The sequence below is a fragment of the Gymnogyps californianus genome, chromosome 23 (genome assembly GCF_018139145.2).
Source record: "Gymnogyps californianus isolate 813 chromosome 23, ASM1813914v2, whole genome shotgun sequence".
Lineage (NCBI taxonomy): Eukaryota > Metazoa > Chordata > Aves > Accipitriformes > Cathartidae > Gymnogyps > Gymnogyps californianus.
This window is the reverse complement of record NC_059493.1, coordinates 44,703-65,506: the sequence shown is the minus strand read 5'-3', so window position 1 is coordinate 65,506 and position 20,804 is coordinate 44,703. Positions and strand designations below refer to the sequence as shown.

The 20,804-nt window shown below is 63.5% G+C and overlaps 2 protein-coding genes across 2 annotated transcripts; one reads left to right on the top strand and one right to left on the bottom strand.

Moving 5' to 3' along the window:
* Window positions 1–20: 20 nt before the first annotated feature.
* On the bottom strand, window positions 21–9,151 carry LMAN2L (lectin, mannose binding 2 like). Its single transcript, XM_050910335.1, has 8 exons — window positions 9,022–9,151; window positions 8,821–8,939; window positions 7,065–7,182; window positions 6,416–6,498; window positions 4,222–4,383; window positions 4,034–4,148; window positions 2,600–2,719; window positions 21–1,931 (listed from the first exon to the last, which is right to left on the bottom strand). Exons 1-8 carry the CDS (start codon window positions 9,149–9,151, stop codon window positions 1,789–1,791), a joined length of 990 nt encoding a protein of 329 aa, XP_050766292.1. The 3' UTR covers window positions 21–1,788.
* Window positions 9,152–9,898: 747 nt separating this feature from the next.
* On the top strand, window positions 9,899–18,870 carry LOC127025249 (metal transporter CNNM4-like). Its single transcript, XM_050910113.1, is given in 10 exon segments — window positions 9,899–10,551; window positions 10,554–10,601; window positions 10,604–10,837; window positions 10,840–11,217; window positions 14,798–14,941; window positions 15,028–15,165; window positions 15,723–15,892; window positions 16,046–16,145; window positions 17,686–17,867; window positions 17,966–18,870. Coding segments are annotated over 10 exon segments (2,196 nt in total). The 5' UTR covers window positions 9,899–9,959; the 3' UTR covers window positions 18,176–18,870.
* Window positions 18,871–20,804: the final 1,934 nt, after the last annotated feature.

Here is a 20,804-nt window from a genome sequence, read left to right as displayed (position 1 = left end):
GGAGCCCCACGGCACTGGGACATGGCCCCTGACATCGGTTTGGGGAGGAAACGCTGTATTCAGGGGACTCGGCGGTGACAAGGAGCACGGCCATGTCACACACACCCCCCCAAAGTTTATTCCAAGACACCAGTTACAGCTCCAGGGAGAGGCACGCACGTTTCACTCCTGGTTATCAGGCAAAAAGAGGCAAAACACCAGAAAAACTGTCCTGTCACGCCACAACCAGCATTGGGCACTTGAAAAAAGCTCCCACCTACCCCGGCGACAGCATCCTGCCGCAAAACCGCCGGCCACACGTGTGTCCCCCTGCCCCAGCTACCACTGGGACCCCCCCGGGGCTCCCTCCTGGGTGCGAGTGTCCTGGAAAGCAGTGGGACAAGGACACAGCTCCCCAGGACACCGTCGAGGAGGGTGCTGCCAATGATGGGGCTGGCAAGGTGGCAAATTTGCCATCTTGATGTCCCCAGAGCCACTAAGACTCCCCTGGGACAAACTGACCTACTGTCTCCCTCTCCTGGATCCCCCTGGGGACCCCGCACCCTCCGTGCCATCACCTTGCAAGCGATCGACGGAGCCCCCCAGGGGCGAAGGCGGCTGCGACGACCGGCGAGAGAAACGGAGCGAAATCATTGACCAAAGCAGTCCCTGAGGTAGGAATAAACTACGACTCCCTGAAAGGCAGCGAGAACTCCGGCTCCGAGAAGCAGGGGAATCACCCCACGAGGCTCAGCTCCTCCTCGGAGCGGCCCCGGGATGCAGCGAGCACTGAGGGGAAAAGCTGCCAGAAGCCACGACACGACATGCAAACAGCACCGGTGGAGGAGGCCGCGCCGGGACGGGAGGCGTGCCGAGGCGATGGCACGCTCGGCGGCAGCCCTACGGAACGGGGAGAGGGGCCGAGCCCCGAGACTCGGCAGCAAACGGTTATTAAAAGTGGGGAACCCGGCGTTACACCCCGAACCGAGGAGGGGTTTGCAGCGAGGGGCTGCCCCACGTTGGCTTCGCGGAGGGGACCGGCTGCTCCCCAAGGGATGAGTCTGGCAGCCAGGAAGGTTCCCGGCTTCACCTACCTCACTGCCGGGGAAAACCGTCAGCAACTCTTGCCCCAAAACACCAAACTCCGGCAACTAGCGGGGCAGAGAGGGGTTGCACGGCGGCGGGGGATTTCAAAGTACAAAGAAAAGCAGTCCGGTCTCCAAAAACAGCCTAAAGCAGGTGATGGAAAGCAGCCGGAGCAGGATGAATCGCTTGGAAAATCCCTCCTGGAGATGAAATTGCTTGAGACAAGGGGTTGCGAGGATTACTGGTAACGCTGCAACAGGTTACCGTAGGAATCTGGCGAGGAAAGCAGGCGCTCGGCCAGGCCTCGCTCGCTGGCATCCCTCTCAGCCGGGATTTCACAGCCGAGGTGGCGACTTCTGCCCACGTTGGGGCTCCCCGTACGGCAGAGACACGGCTCAGCGCCGCCGGCGCCCCGCGGCACAGCCCGTCCTCCTAAACAACTCACAAAGCAAAGGTCCTTCGGGAGACGGCAGGTCCGTCGCCGCGGCGCTCGGTTCCCAGTCCATCGCACGCCACGCTGGGGATCCCCGCTCCCACCGGGAGCGACATGGGAGTTCTGGAGCCCGCGAAGAAACGGCAGCCGTCCCCGCTGGGGTTTTTGGGGGACACGAGGGTCCCTGCGGTGAGGGTCGGTCCATCACGCTCTGGGCAGTCTGGGATGGGTGGGAGTCGGGATGTGGCTAGCAAGGACTAGCACCGGGCCATCCCGGCGGGGTTCCCAAGTCAATAGAAGTGTTTTCGGCTCTGCTCCTGCCACTTGTTGTAGACGATGACTCCAATGACGATGGCGAAAACGATGGCAACGAGGGAGAAGAAGACGATTAAGAAGAGAGCCAGGCCACTCATGGGCTCCAGCGGTGCCTCCACTGCGTGACAGAGGAAGAAAAACAGCCCGTGAGCCCCCAGAGAGCCCAGTGCCCCAAAACCTAGCTGAGATTTGCCTGCACTGGGGGGTTTAACCGCCCCACACCGACAGGCTGGTAACCCCACGCACACCCTGCCAGGCTCACAGCACCCCAGGGTTTGGCTTCCCAAAGTTTTCGGGCCCAGCTCATCTTAAGGGCTCCAGCCATGAGACCTCAGGGCACACAAGGGGCTCGTGGACGCGTCTGCGGTGGGATTTCTGGAGGGGAGACGACACCATCGAGGTTCAAACCTCCATGAGCTTCCAGTGGACCAGCACACCCCATTTTAGTCACGGCACGACCAAAGCGGAGCGGACACGCTTAGCCTGACAGGCCGGGGTCCTCCAGGAAAGCAGCACTTCTCCGAGGGCGAGCACTGCTGACCGCGACGCCCACGCCAAACGGAGCCGGGCTGCGACGCCGGTTGCGTCGCAGAGCGGGCGAGAAAACCGTCGGTGGGAGGAACGGGGCACGGACCTCCCGATTCCAGCTGGAGCTCGGCTGGTTTGCTGGCGAGATGACGTGATTTCTGCTCCGCAAGCACCACAGCTCCACAACCCTACAAGTCCCCCCCAAATCCCTGCCCGGTTCCACCTTCCCCCCGCGTGAGGCCGGCAGCTCCTACTCACTTCCCGGCAGCTTCAGGTTGTCCACGACCGGCAGATAGACTTCTCTGTCCCGCTTCTCCTCCTCCGGCGTTCGCTCCACCGTCAGCTGGTAAAGCTTCAGCGAAATGATGTCGTGGTTGTCTGGGAAGCAGAGCAGAAAGGTGTCCCGAGGCAGCACCGATAAATATGGCTCTGGCCAGGGATTCGAGTGCCACAGGCAGCGCCGTGGGATGCTATCACTTGGGGCAAAAGGTGCTGGCTCTCCCCTCCCAAGGGAGGAAAACTCACCTCCGCAGGTCAGGGTCTACGCCGGGCCGAGAGCTGCGCCCCAGCGCAGGGCCCTCTGCCAACAGGAACCTTTAAGCTACTTAAACTGAAAAACAACAGCCCAGACCGGGAGATCATCTGACTCGAAACCGCTCGGCCACCCGAAGGGAACGTGTTAGCAATCGACCTCACGTGGCCCTACTTCCTTTGCTCGTGATGGCGGAGTTATTAGTGGGAGAAGGCGAGCGCTCCACGCCAGCCTGCCTGCTCCCCGGGCACTGGGCAGAGATCTGAGAGAGAAAAGGAACTTTTGTTGGAGCCAACAATGGACCCAGACACCGGCCATCAATGCGCTTTTGTAGAGGCATAACTCAAATCGGGCTTAAAACCTGCCGAACGAGGCACAGCGGGGTAACGTCAGGCCTCACGGCACCTCGACCAGCGCCGGGAGAGAAGTATTATGCTGAGGAAGGCGGAGGGCTTTAGCTCTCCGCAAAACCTGAGTTACGTTGGCCCATGTTGCACCACCGTCTCCAGGCGGACCTGGCTGGTCCTTCCCTCAATAACGGGCGGGCGATAGCTCTCGGGCTACAAAATCCAAAGCGAAATACACCCAGGCGTGTCCCAGAGAGAGTCAGAGAGCAGGAGCAAGCACCGTGGCTTGGCTGAAACGCCCGGGGCGTTTGCAGCAAAGGCAGTTCTTTTCAGCGCTGCCCTCGGGGCTAACCCAGGCACCTCGGGTTACGACAGGAGTACAGCGAGATTTTTTTTTTTTTTCAGCGCTCATCCTGTTTTTACTCCTCCCAAGGCGCATGTTTTGGAGACAGACCCTCCGGCTGAGCCGGTACAGCCGCTGAGCCAGCCACTTCGCCGCCGTGTGTCGTTAAAAGAGGCTGGCTGAGGTCGGGGCGTGGGCCCACAGGGAGCTCAAGGAAAGTGGGAAGCGGTGCCTAGACAAAGCGCTCGGGGGAGCGGTGCACCCGGACCAGGCTTTTGGCTCCTCAGGAGCTGCTGCAAGATAAAAACCAAGGCTCCCGCTCACAGCTCAAGGGTGTTTGAAGCATGGAAAGGTCCTCACATGCTTCTGTAAGCCCCACCGGGTATCCAGCTGCACCTCCAGACACCCAAAGCTGCGCAGGAGCTGCTAGAGCCGCTTGGGAAACAAGGCTGGGGACGCCGGGGCAGTACCTGACAGGTCTCCGGTGACAGAAGAAGTCCCAAAGTAGTAGCCGCGGGGCAAGCGCACGCCTGGCACATCGATGCAGTCTCTCCACTCGTGCTTACCGTCGATATCGATCAACACCTGAGAAAGAAGCAGCACCCTTAGCCCCCACCACGGCCCCGCCACCCGCTCTGCCCCGGCAAGCGGCACTCACCGTCAGTCTCCTCTTCACGTAGCGGATCACCAGGAAGGTGTCGTGGTTGAGGTTGCGCACCATGGCCGTGCAGCCCCCTAATTCCGTCGGTCGCCCGTCCCGGTCGTGGTCGTAGGTGAGGGAGCCGTTGTTCACCATGGCCGAGATGTAGGGGAAGACGCGCTGCAAGGGGGGGACAAGGCTGGGGGTGAGTTTCTGCTTTCGCTCCGCCGGCCACGGCTTGGCTCTACCGGCTGCCCGTGAATCCCGGCATACCTCCAGGGTCAAGAGCCACGACAGCCCTACGGACCCCAAACTCCTTTGTCCCCCCAAGTATCTGCCTCAACAAGACAACAGGATGATCCCACTCCATCCCTCAGTCTTCCTCGGGCTCAGCGTCAGCTCCCAGATATCCGGGATGGAAGACAGCCCGTTTCCATGCACTTTTTCCCGACTCACACAGGGTTTTCTGGAGCTCAGAGGAGGGAATTCCTCAACTGTGAGACAAGGTGAAACCCGACAGCTTGGGAACGGGTAGGTCAGCAAGAGCAAGTACCTGATTTCCCGGGCTGTACCTCCTCTTCTGAGCCTGCCAGTCCAGGGTTATCGCAAAGCAAGAAAGAGCACAGAAGCAAGACGGTCACAGACCAGAGTTTAGTATTAACCTGCAACCTGGAAACTTCCTCCCTAGGCAGCTCAGCGCGTTATCGGCTTAGCAGAGACTAAAGCAGAGAGGGGTTTAGGTGTTAGGTGCCAAATTCCGGGACGCAGGGCAAGGAAACGGCGCCCGTGGGCGAAAGCCGCATCAAGCGTTGCCGCGTACGGCATTCCTTCCTCCTCGCCGCGCAGCGGTTCACTCGCAGAAAAGCCAGCGCCCCAACGGGGGACACATCGGCCACGACAGCTCCCCGGGGACCCACAACTAACCTGCGCCTCTTCTCTCGAGAATAAGACACTTCTTTTTGTCCTTTTAAAGGTGAGAGAAAGCAGCCGTGAACACACACACACCATTACAGCAACTGGCTGACTGGCATTTCTCCATTTCTTCCCTTCCTCGGTGCTTGACCGGAGGAGGGCAGCCCCCTCCGGTTCCAGACTGTGCTGGGAAGCCGAACGCCCACATTCCACCGATTATTTCTTTTAAATAAGACCTGTCGTGCGTCCCTTTTCCCCAGAAAAGCAGAGCAGCCACCCCGCAAATCAACAGGATCCATCCAACACCACGCTAATCGCCGAACGCTGCCCGTAACGCGGCGCCAGGCAGCTCGGAAAGACTTTTACGAGCACAAAGTCCACCTCTGTGCCAGAGCCGCCTGCTTTGGATGTTTGAACAAAAGCCGGTAGTTACTCAACGTTCGCTCGGCAGCTCCAAGGTCAGGGCGCATCCCAACGGCACCCTTTTGTCTCTCTCCACGGGACGAAGGGGGTCCTGCGGGGCGGTGGGGTTAGCGCCAAGGTCTTGGGGTAAAAAAGTGCCTATTTTTTAGGAGAAACTGGAATTAAGGGTCCAGCTTTGTTTTTGGAGCGATGAAACCGATTCCAGCAACAGGGTGGGAAGGGCCCGGTTTGAACCGCCTCTGCATTCCCTTCTCCACAGGAACGGACACCAATAAACCCCCAAACAAACAACAGACGCATCAGGAACACAAAGGTCTTTAGACGGGCATCTTCCAAAGAGGCAGAGCGCAGTCACGCTGCATCTCTTAGAGCAGGGAAAGCCTCCTGCCGACTAGCTGCCATGAAACAGCCCCGTCATGCAGGCAAGCCCGGGCTGGCAGCTCAGGTACTGCTCTACTCAAGGTTTACAAAGACTCATGCTCTTGTACAGCTTCACCTCAGCTGCTACTTGCTGGCAGCCTCCAGAAAGCACAGAGCTCGCAACGCAGAGGTGGTGTCATCAGCTAGTTTTCTCTGCCCTGAAAGCCTTTTCTCTGGGTAAAGCCGACCACAAAACTACCCCGTAGCTTTTCACGTCGCTGAAGGAGTTATTGCCTCGCCAGGAAGAAAAACCAACTATGCAGAGCACGGCAGGGAAAGGCAGTGGAGAAGCAGCAGAGTAATATCTGGTCCCTGATTTAAGAGCTCAAAAAAGATCGCACCGCCCCAACCAAGAGCTGCGTTCGCGGCGACGCGAGCCGTAACCTCGGCGCTGCCTGTGCCAGGCTCTGCAGGCAGCTGACAAGCAGCACGGTCCCGTTTATCCTTTCTAGCTCACCTCCTGCTGCTTCTCCTCGTTTGGGTAGGTGTCCACGAACACTCCTAGGCCCAGGAAGTTATCCTTGCTTCCAAAGACAGGTCCTAGAAGGAAGGAGAGGCTCTGAATAAGGGTGGCAAGGCCAGGCAGGCATTGCAAAGGGTTTGTTACCCATCCCTTCGCGTGGCAGCCTTGAGCAGTTAATCAAGTACACAGATCCTCCAGGCAGGGAAGTCAGAGAGCTAGATTAAATCCCTCCCCTCTTTGCCGGTCAAGGATTGAGCTTCCTCCGCAGTCTGTTTTTTAAGGAGCTGACTCCCAGCGCGGGAGGCCCCACACTTCCTCTTACACCGCCCATCTCGAGATCAGGGCAAAACAATCCCAAAGCCGCCTACCCCCGAGCTGACTCCGGCCTCCCAGGGCCCCCGTAAGCCCCCAACCCAGGGCGCCGAGGCTCAGAGGCAGCCTCACGCACGGTCGTTACTCCCTCTTCGCCTGCCAGGGCGAAAGAAAAACAGCCCTAAGGCCCCAAAACACTCTATTTCCCCAGACCTACAGACCAGGAGGGCACGTCTGGCCAACACGCATCCTCGAGAAGGTGGTACGTGCCACCCGGCAGCTTCCCCTCGAGGTACGGCCTCCACCCCGGCAGCTACCGCCGGCGCTTTACCTGGCTGCATGCGATCTTTGGTGTACCAGATGGCAAAGCCGTCTCCGTTCAGGTTTTTCTTGCCTTGCCCGTGGATTTTAAAATGCACCTGCATCTCCCAGTCTCGGAGGTAACATGGCTGCAAGAGAAGGAGCGAGGACGCGAAATTAGGGCGTCCCTCATGCCAGCACCCACCGCTTTCCTGCCCACGAGGGTGAGGGGCCGGCAGGGATGGACCACCGCAGCCGGCTGCGCCGTCCTCTGCCCATCGTAACAGCCGGCAGCTCCACTCGCCATCAAACCAGAGAGCGTGCCGCTGCTGCCCATTTCCCTTGCCAACAGACCGTGCTGTCCTATATTTTGGATGCAAGCAGGAATAATTAATCCCAAGGGACATCATTAAGCCGAGGGAATTGGTCGTTACCCAAGGCTATAAAAAGCCAAGGAACCGATTCTGATCTCACGCTATTCTGAGGCAACAGCAACTCCAGCAAAATCAATAACTCACACCCGGGAAAAGGAGAGCAGAAAAAGCCCGAGGAGCAGCTCCTAATTGCTGAAGAGCCAATTATTTCTTGAGCTATCAACAAATTCCCTGCGCTAACAGGCACATAACACGACGAGCTTGTAACAGATTCGCTCACGTGATGTTGTGAAGCCGGCTGGTGGCTTCACTCGGAAGCCACAACATTTTGTGGGAGCCATAAACCCAAGCGAAAAAAAAAAACCTCCCTCAATATTTTATAACGCTAAAAGTTGAGCGTAGACGGATCGCTTCTGGTCTCGTAGGGCATTTCCCAAACCACTGGATCCGGGGGCACAAAACCCCCACCGATTTCAACCCCAAATTGAAATCCACGGGAGTTATCAAGGTATTAAAGGGAGCCTTGCTGTCTGCCGGGCAAAAGGCTCGTGGCGGCAGCGAAACACCTTAACAGAGCGCAGCGCTGGCACACCACGTCAAGCTGCCGCTGTACCGGCCCCGCTCCGAGATGTGGGCATGGCAAAGGGGGCAGTGGGCATGCTCCGGCCATGGCGGTCCCAAGAGAGACCCCAAGCTGGTCAGCACAGGCACCCCAAATTCACCTGGGGGGGGGACGACTCGGCCCTTGCAGGAATCACCACACCAAAGGCTGGAAGCTGAACTGCTGCTGGTACCCCCAGCCCAAAGCCCCCCAGCCCCAAAGCCCCCCCCAGCCCCACTCAACACCCCCAGCCAGCTTCCCACCACCCTCTCCCTATGGCTCCCATAGCCCACCCCAATTCCCCACACCACCACCTTGGCCCAGACCCTCAAACCTTCCCAGCCCAAACACCCCGTGTCCCATAGCCCCCCAAACCACCCCCCAAACCCCTCATACCTGCTAGCCTAGACCCCCACGCTCCCTCATTTGGCCCAGACCTTCCCAGCCACCCTGACACCACCCCCCCCAAGATCCTCCCCCAACTCAAACCCCCTTCCCTAAGACCCCCCAGCCCCCCCCAGTCCTTCCCGTACACCCACACCCCAAACCCCCTTACTCAGGGCCCCCCACCTCCCCCAAACCCCCCCACCCCCTTCCCCTGATCCCAGTTCGCCATACTCACCCCAAGCCCCCAAATCCCACTCCCCCCCCCCCAACCTGGCTTGAATCCGCTCCTCCGATCCCCCCCCCACTATCCCACCCCCACAGGGGGCACCCCACGGTCCCGACGCTCTCCCCCAGCCCCTCTCAACCCATCCCGGTGCCCCCTCCCGGTCCAGGCCCCCTCCCACCCCGGTCCCCCCCGGGCTCACCACTCGGTTCCAGATAGCTCCCTGCTTGCTCTGCACGTCGGGGGTGAGGCGGATATAGTGGGTCATGACCATGGCGTTGCCCAGCAGGTCCCACAGCCCCGAGCTGGCCGAGCCCACACCTGCGGCCCACACGCACCGTCGGTACCGGGCGCCGGTACCGGGCACCGTCCACCGCCCCCACCGCCCCCGTGCCCTACTCACCCTGGTACGGCTTGGAGAGCGAGTGCTCCCGCTTGAGGTGCTCCTCCGTCTGCTCGGCCCGCGGCCCCCCCAGCCCCAGCGCCACCGCCAGCAGCGCCAGCCCGGCCCGCCACCGGCCCGCCGCCGCCATCTTCCCTCTGCCGCCCAGCGCCGCGCCGCGCCGCGCTCCGCCTCGCCCGCCCATTGGCCGCCCCGCCCCGCCTTGCCGCGTACCGGTTGGCCGCGCGGCCTGCCTGTCAACTGAGAGGCGGGACGCGCGCGGGAGGTGATGGGCAATGTAGTTTCGGCCGCCTTAAAGGGTCCGCGCCGGCACCTGGCGCGCACCAGCCCTACCGCTCCCCAGCCTGAGTCCTGCCCCCCAGGTCCTAGTGTCCCCTTCCCCAGGTCTTAGTGTGTGTTCCCCCCCAGGTCCTAGTGCCCCCTCCTGGTTCTGACCCCCCCCACACGTTCTAGTGCCCCGTGGCCCCCACGCATCCGCCTTCCCCAGGGGATACCCCGCCACCTAACCGACACCCCCATCCAGCTGACAGCCCCATGCACGCCCACCCCTCTCCGCGCCCACCCCCCCGTAACACCGCGAGCGAGATGACACCGCGCTCTCACCCCCGCACCCGTTGCGGGCCCCACCGTTTCAGGGCCACGCTGCCATCGCCCCCTTAAGGCGCGCGAGCCGCGAGGCGGAGGGGGGGGGCGTCTGACGCGCTCCCCGAAGGGGGGGGGGGGCGTGGCGCGGCGTGTGACGCGGCCGCGAGCGCGGCGGCCGCGAGACACTAACATGGCGCCGGGCGGCGGGCGGCGGCGCGGCGGCGGGGGGGCCCCGGCGGGGCCGGGGTCGCGGCGGGGGGTCCCCGTCGTCTCCTCCGTTGTTGCCGCCGCTGCTGCTGCTGCTGGCGCTGCCCGGCGGGGCGGTACCGTCGGGAGACAGCGTGATCCTGGGGATGCGGCTGGAGGAGAGCACGAAGCCGGCGGCGGGAGCTCCGGCCCGCGGGCCCATCCGTGTCACGGAGGGTAGCGAGGTGCTGCTCCGCCTCTACGGGCTGGGGTTGGGCCCTCGCACCGGCGAACGGGTGGCCTTCGCCGAACTCCGACCCGCCGCCAACGCTTCGGTTCCCAACGGCACCTGCCCCGAGCGCTCCCAGGACCTGCTGGTGCAGCCCGGCCCGGCCGAGGCCCGCGACACCTCGGCCCTGCTGCGGGTCCGCGTCCAGCCCCTGCGCAAGGACGAGCAGGCCAAGACCTACGTCCTCTGCACCCAACGCCAACCCGGCCAACCCTGGTTGCCCCATCAAGGCCCCGACGGGCGGATCGTGGTGTTGGAGGAGAAGAAGTCGCTCTTGCCCCTTTGGTTGCAGGTGATCCTCATCGCCGGGCTGCTGGTGCTGTCGGGGATGTTCAGCGGGCTCAACCTGGGCCTCATGGCGTTGGATCCCATGGAGCTGCGCATCGTGCAGAACTGCGGCACCGATAAGGAGAAGCGTTACGCCCGCAAGATCGAACCCATCCGCCGTAAGGGGAACTATTTGCTCTGTTCCCTCTGCTGGGTAACGTGCTGGTTAACACCACCCTCACCATCCTCCTCGATGACTCATCGGCTCCGGCATCGGCGCCATCGTCGCTTCCACCATCGGCATCGTCATCTTCGGGGAGATCGTGCCCCAGGCACTCTGCTCCCGCCACGGCTTGGCCGTGGGTGCCAACACCATCCTGGTCACCAAGTTCTTCATGCTGGTGACGTTTCCCCTCTCCTACCCCATCAGCAAGCTCCTCGACTGCATCCTGGGCCAGGAGATCGGCACCGTCTACAACCGGGAGAAGCTGGTGAGATGTTGAAGGTGACGGAACCCTACAACGACCTGGTGAGGGAAGAGCTCAACATGATCCAGGGGGCCCTGGAGCTCCGCACCAAGACGGTCGAGGACGTGATGACCCCGCTGCAGAACTGCTTCATGATCAACAGCGACGCCATCCTGGACTTCAACACCATGTCGGAGATCATGGAGAGCGGCTACACCCGCATCCCCGTCTACGAGGACGAGCGTTCCAACATCATGGACATCCTCTACGTCAAGGACCTGGCTTTCGTCGACCCCGACGACTGCACCCCCCTCAAAACCATCACCAAATTCTACAACCACCCCGTCCACGTCGTCTTCCACGACACCAAGCTGGATGCCATGCTGGAGGAGTTCAAAAAGGGTGAGGGGGGTCAGGGGGGGTGCCGCTGCTTCCCCGGGGTGCTGCTTTCTTCCCCTCGGAAGAGGCCGGCGGATGCCGGAAGCAAAACTCCGGGAAGTTTTGCCCTCTGGGGCTGGAGCCGCCCACACCGGGGCTGCCTGGGGTCCCCACGGTTCAAGTGGTCGCGATTTGGAGGGGACCGGGCGCCTGGGGACGCGCCGCTGCGGTGCTGGGGATGGGCAGCGTGGCACCGAACCGGGGGCAGCTGCTCGGTGCCCGCAACCACCCAGGCTTCCGGGGTTTGGTGTGTAACGGCGCTGCACCGGGGAGGGACAGCCTCTGCTTTACTGGCAGCGGAGCAGCCCGTGCTCAGCGCCAGCCTCGAGAAACACTTTGGGAGTGTTTACTTGCTCCTTGTTTTTAATTATCGGCCCCGGAGGCCCTTGAATAGCTGCTGGAAAATTGCTCGGCTCCCTGGTTTGGGCTTGGCTCCCTCCTCTGGGCCCTTCCCTGCCGCGGGGAACGGCGAGCACCACTCGGTGCTAGCCCCCATCCCCGCTCTGCTTCCCACTCACAGCGTCGGGGCACCTAAAAGCGAGAGCAGCCGGAGGATTGGGAGGAGGAGCAGGACCCAAGCTCGCCGGAGGCTGAGCCCACCGGGAGCAGGCAAGGCCACGTTAGCTCCGAGGAAGGATTTGACCTGCCTGGGGTCCTCACTCAGGGCTTTGCCAGACCAGGCAGGGACCCTCCTGCCCTCCCCAGCTTCTCGCAGCTCCTGCCGGCGCAGGACCAGCTGCCTGCGTCCAGGCTGGGATGAAGTAAAGAGCTTGGCTGTGGAGCAGCTGTGCCGGGTGATGCCAGGCCAACCCTCAGCCGTGCGTGACCCCGCTCTCTCCTCTGGCTCCCGTTACGCTCGCTCGGCAAAGGTTTGGGCTCATCGCGAGAGCCGGGGGGTTTGCTGCGTCCTGCCGCCGTCGGGTACATTTGGGGGGGGGTCGTGCCGAGATTTAAGGGATCAAATAATTCCTCCTGCAGCGAGAGCTCGGCTTGAGCTTGGGCGAGGGTTTTGGAGCTGGTAGGTCCAAGCCTGGCTGATCTTTGAGGGGAGGTAGGAGACAGCAGCTCTGCTCCTGCCTCCCTTTGCGACCGTGCTTCCCTGGCCCCCAAAAATATCGGCACGGGAACAACGCCCCTCGGTCGCGGCTCGGCGTCGCTTGTGGTTGCGGCAATGACGACGGGGTCTCATCGTCTTGGAGCTGCCCTGATTAGTGAAAAACGTTCTTGGCAAATGCTTTTCTTTGAGTTCATCTCGTGCCGGTTCGAGAAGCGCCGTAGGAGCGCGCGCGGCCATCCCGCTCCACCCCGTTTCCAAAAACCAGCAGTATAGAAGCGGGAGTCTTACTGCTGCCGGAGCTGGAGTTATCCCGGCTGCTGGCACCGGCTTTCCCTCCGACGAATCCTTATTAAAGGATTTAAAGCACGCTCGTTCCGGTTACAAAGCCGCCCACGTCCTGTACTGTTATTTTTTCATCGCTGCCTCTCTAGGTCAGGAGCGGGTAATTTGTGGGGCTGCTGCCTGGGCTGTTTTTGAGGTCCCTCTCTGAACCCCGTTGCTCGTGGACGCAGCACCGTGGCGAGTCTCTGCCCTCGTCCGCTGATCGGGACTCGGATGGGAAGCGGGAGATGCACCCAGCAAAAGGATAAAGAGGGGAAAAAATGAACCGGGCGCACTTCTGATCGTCCTAATCGTGGCGCTCGGCAGCCGGACCTCTCCCTCCGGTGCCACAGGGGTGTCCCAGACGCTGCCTCGGGGTGACAGCTCCCGCAGCGACGTCCAGCGCTCAGCTCGGCACCTCTTCCCGATCTTCTTCTCTCGGCGCACACCCGGCGTGAAGCTTGGAGCGGGGAACGACCCGCGGGGAGCTCCCGCCTCCCTGCCGAGCTCAGGGTGTTGCTTTCCCTCCTCGTGTGGGGACCATCGCGGCAAAGGAGGTCCCGGGGTGGTGTGCGGGGTCCGTCACACACACCCCGCTGGCAATGCTGCGGCACCCAGCCCCGTGCCCTTTGCTCCGGCGGTTTGGGCTCGCTGTGGCGTGTTTGCTTTGCCACCGGCTGCTCCCCGTCGAGCTCGGCCTTGGCCGCTTATCCCGGAGAGGAACCGCAGCTTGACTCATCGGGGCTGGCCCTGCAACCCTCGATCCTTTCATCTCTCCCCGCCTCGCACATGGTCGGCGAAGGAGCCACCGCGCCTCACCGAGGGGGTTAGACGGGTGGGTAAGGGGTTTTCACGGCCCAAGCAACAATTTTAGGGTCTTTTCGCCCCTCTGTGCAGCGCCTTTTTGCAGCGGGGTTGCCTGAACTGCATGAGCTTGGCCAAAGAAGGAGAAAAAGGGAGCTGTGTGGTGCCCATCCCTAAAATTAGCTTTTCCCTGAGCAACAAGGGGCCTGCGGCCTCCAGCTCTAAAATTAAATAGCAGATAGCGTCGGGGAGGGCAGATTTGTGCTGGAGCCGGAGCGGGACGGCGAGCGGGGCACCTTGCTGCTGACCTGGGGGCAAGCGTGGTGCTTAAGGAGGTAGAAGTGATTTTATTTCGGGCTGCGCTGAGGTAGGGAGGGAACGTCACCTTCCTCCGTGCCTCGGTTTCCCCAGGCTAAGGATACCGGTCCTGCAGGTGCATTGGCCTGGCCTGGTTGTGCTGCGGTTTTCCACGCGACCGCCCGGCTCCTCTCCCCGGAGCGGAGGTGGATGTTCCTCATCCGAGGATTTTTTTTCCCGGCGGCTCTGCGCGATTTTGGGATGAAGCGGGAGAAAAACATCGGTTCGCGGAGAGGCTCGGCGAACGCCCAGCAGCCGAAGCAGGAGCGACGCCAGCTTCCACGCGAGCCGGCGGTTCGGATTTAGCTAGAATAAGGCAAACTGCGTCCTGCCTGCGTGGGGTGAGGCCAGCAGAGCGAGGGGAGTTGTTAATTCAGGGCTGGAGAGGTCTTCCTGCCGGCAAGGACCTGCCTGCTCGTGGCCAGGACCAGCCGGGCAGTGGCCGCCTGCCCTTGGCTCTCTTCCCCCGGATGTTTTGGCTCTGGGATCGGGCAGCCGCTGCGGCACCAGGTGTCCGGAGCGTTTCCTCTGGGATGGGACAGCCCTGGGTCAGCTTGGCAAAGCCGCCGAGGAAATTCGGAGAGGTTGAGGCCGCTAGCAGAAACCCGATTCGTGGTTGCGTCGTTCCTCCCCGGCCCCGTGCCGGGGTGCCCTCAGCCCACGGGCGCTCACCCAGAACTGCCGGCACCGTGCCGCGCTCTGGTGATGTGGCACAGGCTCCTCCAGGGACACATCCTATCTCCGGTGAACCCCCCCGGCTAAGCCCACTCCCCACAGCGGCACAGAGGTGCCTTGAGCCGCCGGCGTGGGCTTAATTCCTGTCGTTACACCGGGAATTAGTGCCCAGCTCGGGGGCTCGTTTAGATTTTAACTGGTTTATTGTTTCCCATCCAAGAGGGTGGCGGGGAAGGTCCCGGTGACATCCCTGGGTGCTGGGACCCAGCGGTGGGGCTGGGGGTGCCCTGGGGTTGGTCACCCTTCCAACGTCCGTGTGTCTGTCCGCAGGGAAGTCCCACCTGGCCATCGTGCAGAAGGTGAACAACGAGGGCGAGGGAGATCCCTTCTACGAGGTGCTGGGGCTGGTGACGCTGGAGGACGTCATCGAGGAGATCATCAAGTCGGAGATCCTGGACGAGTCGGATATGTACAGTAGGTTTGGGGCTCGGCCCCTCTCCCCGCCTCGTCGCGTGCCGGGGTCCTGCCTGCCCCCCACCCTGACACCCTGCTCCCCACAGCCGACAACCGCAGCAAGAAGCGGGTGGGCAACCAGAAGAACAAGCGGGACTTCTCGGCCTTCAAGGACCCTGTCAACGAGCTGAAGGTGAAGGTCTCCCCGCAGCTGCTGCTGGCCGCTCACCGCTTCCTCTCCACGGGTGAGTTTTTTTTGGAGGCGGGGGAGTAGCCCCCCACGGCTCTGGGCACCCCTAGGCTCAGTCTGGCTGTGGAGCGCCGGCATCGACGGCTCCCCGGCACCGACCCGGTTGGGCTCGGGGCGCTGCCGCGTCCCTGGCAGCCACGTGGGTTCCGTTCCCGTCCCCCCGCCGAGGAAGAGTCGCTCCAACCATCTCGTTCAGAAATTATGGGGCGCTTGCGTCTTGTCCCCCTCTCCTCCCCTCTGCCCCCCAAATTGAGAAGGGACAGGGCTCGGGGATGCCAGCCCTGCCTCTGGCGCTCGGCAGGTCCCTGTCCCTCCAGGATGGTCCTGTTCCCCGGCTGGCACGTGTGTCCCCAAGGCTGGGGCTGGCCTTGCTGGGGACCTGGAGCTGGTGTTGGGGCCGAACCCGTGGGCTTCTGCCCCAGGGAGGTGTCGATGGGGCCCAGCCTGATCCAGGGAACCACCCCGAGGGACAGGGGGGACCCACCTTCATCTGGAGGGACGGGAGAGGGACAAGGACTGCGGCTCTGACCCCGCTTCCCCTCTCGCTCTCAGAGGTGACGCTCTTCACCCCCAACTTCATCTCGGAGAAGATCCTGCTGCGGCTCCTCAAATACTCGGACGTTATCCAGGAGCTGAAATTCGACGAGGAGAACAAGAAATCCCCGCGCCACTTCCTCTACTGCAAGAACAAGGCAGCCGACTACTTCATCCTCATCCTGCAGGTACCCGGGCGCGGGGTGACATTGCCAGCCACACGCGTGGCGTCCCTTGGGTGAACCGTCACCCCGAGAAAGCTGCGATGGTGGGGGGGGTCTCAGCCAGCCCAGCTCTGCGGCACGTGGCTTACGGCGTCCGACGCCGTCTCTCCCTTGCAGGGCAAGGTGGAGGTGGAGGCCGGCAAGGAATGCATGAAGTTTGAAGCGGGAGCTTTCTCTTATTACGGGGTGATGGCCCTCAGCCCCTCTCCTGTATCCGGTAAGCACCCCCCGATCGCCTGGGTGCCAGCGTGAGCAGAGCCCACCCACCCTGTTTTAGAGCTGCCGGTGGGACTAGGAGATACCGGAGGCTCCGAGCCCCCACCGGTGCCCCCTGAGCCGTCCTGGGGGGCTGCGTGGCCAGCCCTCGTCCTCAGGGAGACACCCGAGCGTGTCTGGCAGCGGGCGGAGGGTCCGTGCCCGAGCCGGAGGCTGAAAACCCACTGCCCCGATTTCGGGCTGCCCTCCCGTCGCTGCCAGGCTCTGCGAGCGGCCGGACACCGACCCTCACGGCTCGGCTTGGCGTTGTGGGCTCACCGGTGCCCGTCCACCGGCACCGGGAGGGGCAGAGGTACCCGCAGCCGCCCTCTCCTTTGCCCCAGAGGCTTCTCTTGACCTTGTCCTCTGCGTGTGTGTTGTGTTGTCCGTCTCTCTGCCCTAGCCCTCCCAGCCCAGCCCCGGCGCCCATCCACAAAGCGAGGGTCATTGTTTGCCAGGTTGACAGGTAAACGGTGCGGCTGCATGGCGTGCCAAACCCCGCTGTGACCGCATTAACCCGCCGTAGTGGGCGTCCCCACCCCATTAATGCAGCACCGGGTATTTAGTTCCCCACACCGGGCCGGCTACTCGCCGTCTTGTCCGGCTCCGTGTGCCCCAAGGCCGTCCTGGTTGCCTCCCCGTGCCGCCGGCTTTCTCGCCCCGTGTCCGTGTGCCTCTGGAGGAGGACAGACGGCTCCTGCCCCGGTGCAGGCTGCGGCGTGGGGCTGGAGCCGGGCAGCGCCGCTGCCTGGTGTCACCCGGCCCCGTTCACGGTGACGTTAGGATCCTGCACGCCCCGTAACCGCCCCGGTTTCTCCCGGCTGCCTTTGCCGTGGCTACGGCGATGGAGCAGGGGGATGACGCCGGCTGGGCAGCCCGGTGTGGTGGCTGTCCCCCCCGCGCCGGCTGGCTGGTGAGGAGGTGCCACTCTCCCTGCTGCTGCATGTGGTTCCTGTGTCACCCCGGCTTTCCGAGCACGTCACCAGGCCCTCCTTGTCCCCGTAACCCCCACCTTGTCCCTAACCCCACGCAGGGTGACTGATCCACCGGTTCAGGGAGTCACAGTGTCCTTGGGCTGGGACTGTCCCCTGGTCCCTTGTCCCCTGAGCAGTGCCTGGCCTGGAGCAGGGGGACCGGCAGGGCTCCGGACTCCCTGGCCATCATCGGTGGCCGTTCGGCAAGCAATGGGCAGGGATCAAATCCGGCGCTGCCCGGCAGAGCTGGGGGACGGCAGCGCTCAGCCACGGGGTGCACAGGGCTGCGTTGGGGTGGATGTGTGTCCCGTCGCTCCCTGTCACCACTGGGCTCTGTGTCCCTGGAGCCTACGGGACGGGGCTCTCCCTGCACGGCACGTGCCGGAGCCAGGGCCGGCATCACCGGGGGCTCAGCACCCCGTAACCGGCAGGCAGAGAGTTTCCAGGCCTCATCCCAGCGCAGCGTAGGACCCTCCCCGGGGTAGGGGGTCCGCGGCGTGGCTAACCCCGTCCTTCCCATCCCCGCAGAGATCCGCTCCCCGTCCCACGTCAGCAGCCTGAACCGCTCGGCCTCCCTCAGCTACCACGAACGCTCCGACTCCGTCTCCTCCCCGGTCAGCGGCAGCAACAACCAGCTCAACACCGGCACCGGCGCCCAGTACGTGGCCGACTTCAGCGTCCGCGCCCTCACCGACCTCCAGTTCGTCAAGGTGAGGCGGGCGCCCGCCGGCACGGGGACAGGGACGCCGTCGGCAGGGTCCGGCACCGCTCCTCACCCTCACCCTTGTTATTTTTTTCCCCGGCACAGATCACGCGGCAGGAATACCAGAATGGCCTGACGGCCTCCCGCATGGACAGTTGTCCCCAATCCCCCGACAGCAACGCCCCCAAACCGGACGCCGGTTTACCGGAGAAACCGGAACCCTCCGCCACTGCCGACGAGACCACCAGTCTCTTGAACGAGAGGAACTGCCTGAGCCGCCGGAGCAACCACAGCCCCCTGGAAAACTCCATCTGACCCCGGCCCCGCCGGCACGCGCCGGGAGGGACCTCGCGTGCCCGTTTTAGGGACCCTTTCCCCGGTAGGAAACGCTCGGCGTCTCCTCGGTGACGCCGTGCCGGGTGCCACGGTTGCCGGAGAAGCCCGGTTGAGCTGGAGGAGGCGGCGGCAGCGCGGTGGGAAAACGGAGCCGGGATTTGCTGCTGCTTTCCAGACTGGCTTGTTTTTAATTAATTTAAACGGATGGCGGTGGAGACGGCACAACTCTCCGCCGGCCGCCCCGCCGACGGCGCTTGTTCAGCTCAGGGAGCTTCAGGTCTCGTACGCCGCTTCGAGGGGTGTGGAGGGGGGGGGCTCTGCCGCGGCCCCCCGGGACGGGCATCCCGGCCCCTCTCCGGTGTTTTCGGGGCGCAACGGTGGACGGGGACGCCTTGGGGTGCGACGCGACGGCGGCGTCTCCTCCTTCTGCCGGATGAACCGGAGCAATTCCGTGCCCGTTCCCCTTTCCCGCTGGCCCGGGGCACCGGGGGGGATGCGGCGGTGGAGAGCTCGGCGGCAGGCCTGAGGCCGAAGGGATGGGCTCAGCGTCTCCGGTGCAAAGCCGGACACGACCGCGGCCGAGACTCTCCGCCATCCCGGGAGATCCCTCTCCCCCCGCCTTCCCGGCCCCTCCGCCACCCACCGGTGTCACGAGCGTACCGAGGACGGCAGGGATGGGCCCCCCCCCCCCCCCCCCGGCGGTTTCGGTGCCTTCCCCCCTGCCACGGGGTGTCTCAGGGTATCCGTGCCGGGGAGACGGGGATCGGTGAGGGGGAGGCCGGGCGCGGTGCAGGATCCGGCTTTTCGGGGCGGCACAAAGCTAGTGACCAAAGTTGTACAGGCAGGAGGGGGCCAGCGCCGTGTCCGTGTGTCGTCGTCGTGTCCCCCCCCCCCCCTCCCCAGCACCAGGGGACCCCTAAATCCCCCGGTGACCTTCTCGGGGCAGGATGTGGGACCCCCGGTGAGCACCGGCCAGACTTCCCCCAGCCCCGGTCTCCGGAGCTTCGTGCCCGGTGGGGGGGGGGGGGGCGGCGGGGAGGGGGGAAGCCCACCCCCCCCCCCCCAAAAAAAAAGCACAAGTTCCTTGGGTGAACTCTGTAAGTTATTGGGAGAAGGTTAATTATTTTTGTTAATCACATCTCGACGATCAGGTCCTAGGTCCTTCTGCGAGGAGATACTAGAAATAATAATAATTAATAATAATAATAATAAACTGAGATAAAAAAAGCCCCTTTTTTTTATTAAATCTTCCTCTATGCAATCCCCTCCTCCCCAGGAATTCGTATTTATTTTTTCGCATCAGGTTTGATTTGTATATTTGGGGGAGGCCGGGCCCGGGCGGGGGGGGGGGGGGGGGGGCCGGGCCTCCCCCTCCCGGTTGTGACACACACACCCCCCCCCTCCCGCCGCCCTCTCCCGGTTGTGAAACCGACTGTAGAATTTTATTTGATGGGATTTTTGGGGGGGGGGGGGGGGGGGGGGTGGTGCCAGTTGAGTAATAAAAATCTATATCTGTACGTCGGCCTCCTCCGTGCTTCGCGGCGGGGTGGGGGGAGCCGCGGAGAACGCGTCCCGATTACCGGGGGGGGGGGGGGGGGGGGGGGGCGGCTCCCGGTCGCCGCCGTGGGACGCGGCCCCTTTAAATATTTCCCTGGTGGTGTTTACAGCGCGGCGGTGAGGCACCGCCCCCAGAAGGGATAGCGGGCGGCGATTGGCTGCGCTTAGTGAGGTGGGGCGGCGGGCGATTGGCCGCGAGGAGGAACGGCGGCGGGGCGGGGCGCGCGTCGGCCGGCGATTGGCTGCAGGCCGGGGGTGGTCGCGGAGAGGCGGAGCGACAGAGGGTGGAGGCGGCCGCCGATTGGCTTCTCCGAGAGGAAGGTGGGCGGGGCGCGGCAGCGGGACACGACGGCGGGCTGGGCGCTGCGCTGAGCTTGGGCGGCGGCGAGCGGCCGGGGCGCTCTCCAGGGGCGGCGACACCGGCCCGGCCCCGGCCCCGGCCCCAGCCACCCCTGGCCTCCCCCAGGGCAGGCCCTACCGGAGGCTTGGAGACCGCCGGGCGCCGCCGTCACCATGGTGACGGGACCCGGAAGCGGAAGCGGCGCCGCTGGGCCCCGGCAGGGAGCCAGGCCGGCAACCGGGGTTTGGCGGTGCAGGCCTGCAGGCCGGACGGCCCCACGGAGGTGCTGCGGCCGCTGGAGGAGTGTTTCCTGCGGGAAGCCGGCTCCGTGCTGGACTTCGCCACCGTGGGCAGCGCCTGGGCCCAGGTGCCCGTGTACGAGGGCGAACGTAGAGGTGCTCCACGTCCGTGACCGTGGGACCCGCACCCCCCTCAGCGCCCTCACCCGCTCCTGCAGGTCTTCGTCTTCAACGATGCCAAGCTCGACGCCTCCTCCAAGGAGACCCCTTCTGCGAGGTGCCGGGGCTGGTGACGCTGGAGGACGTCAGCGAGGAGATCCAAGTCGGAGCTCCTGGATGGGTCGGATGAGTACAGTATGTGTCGGGCAACTGGAGAAGGCAAATGGGGTGTCACAGCCATGCACCCCTTCGCGTGTGCTCCTGCGCCTTTGTCTCCCACTGCAGGTGGGATCTGGACCCCACCGGACCCCTG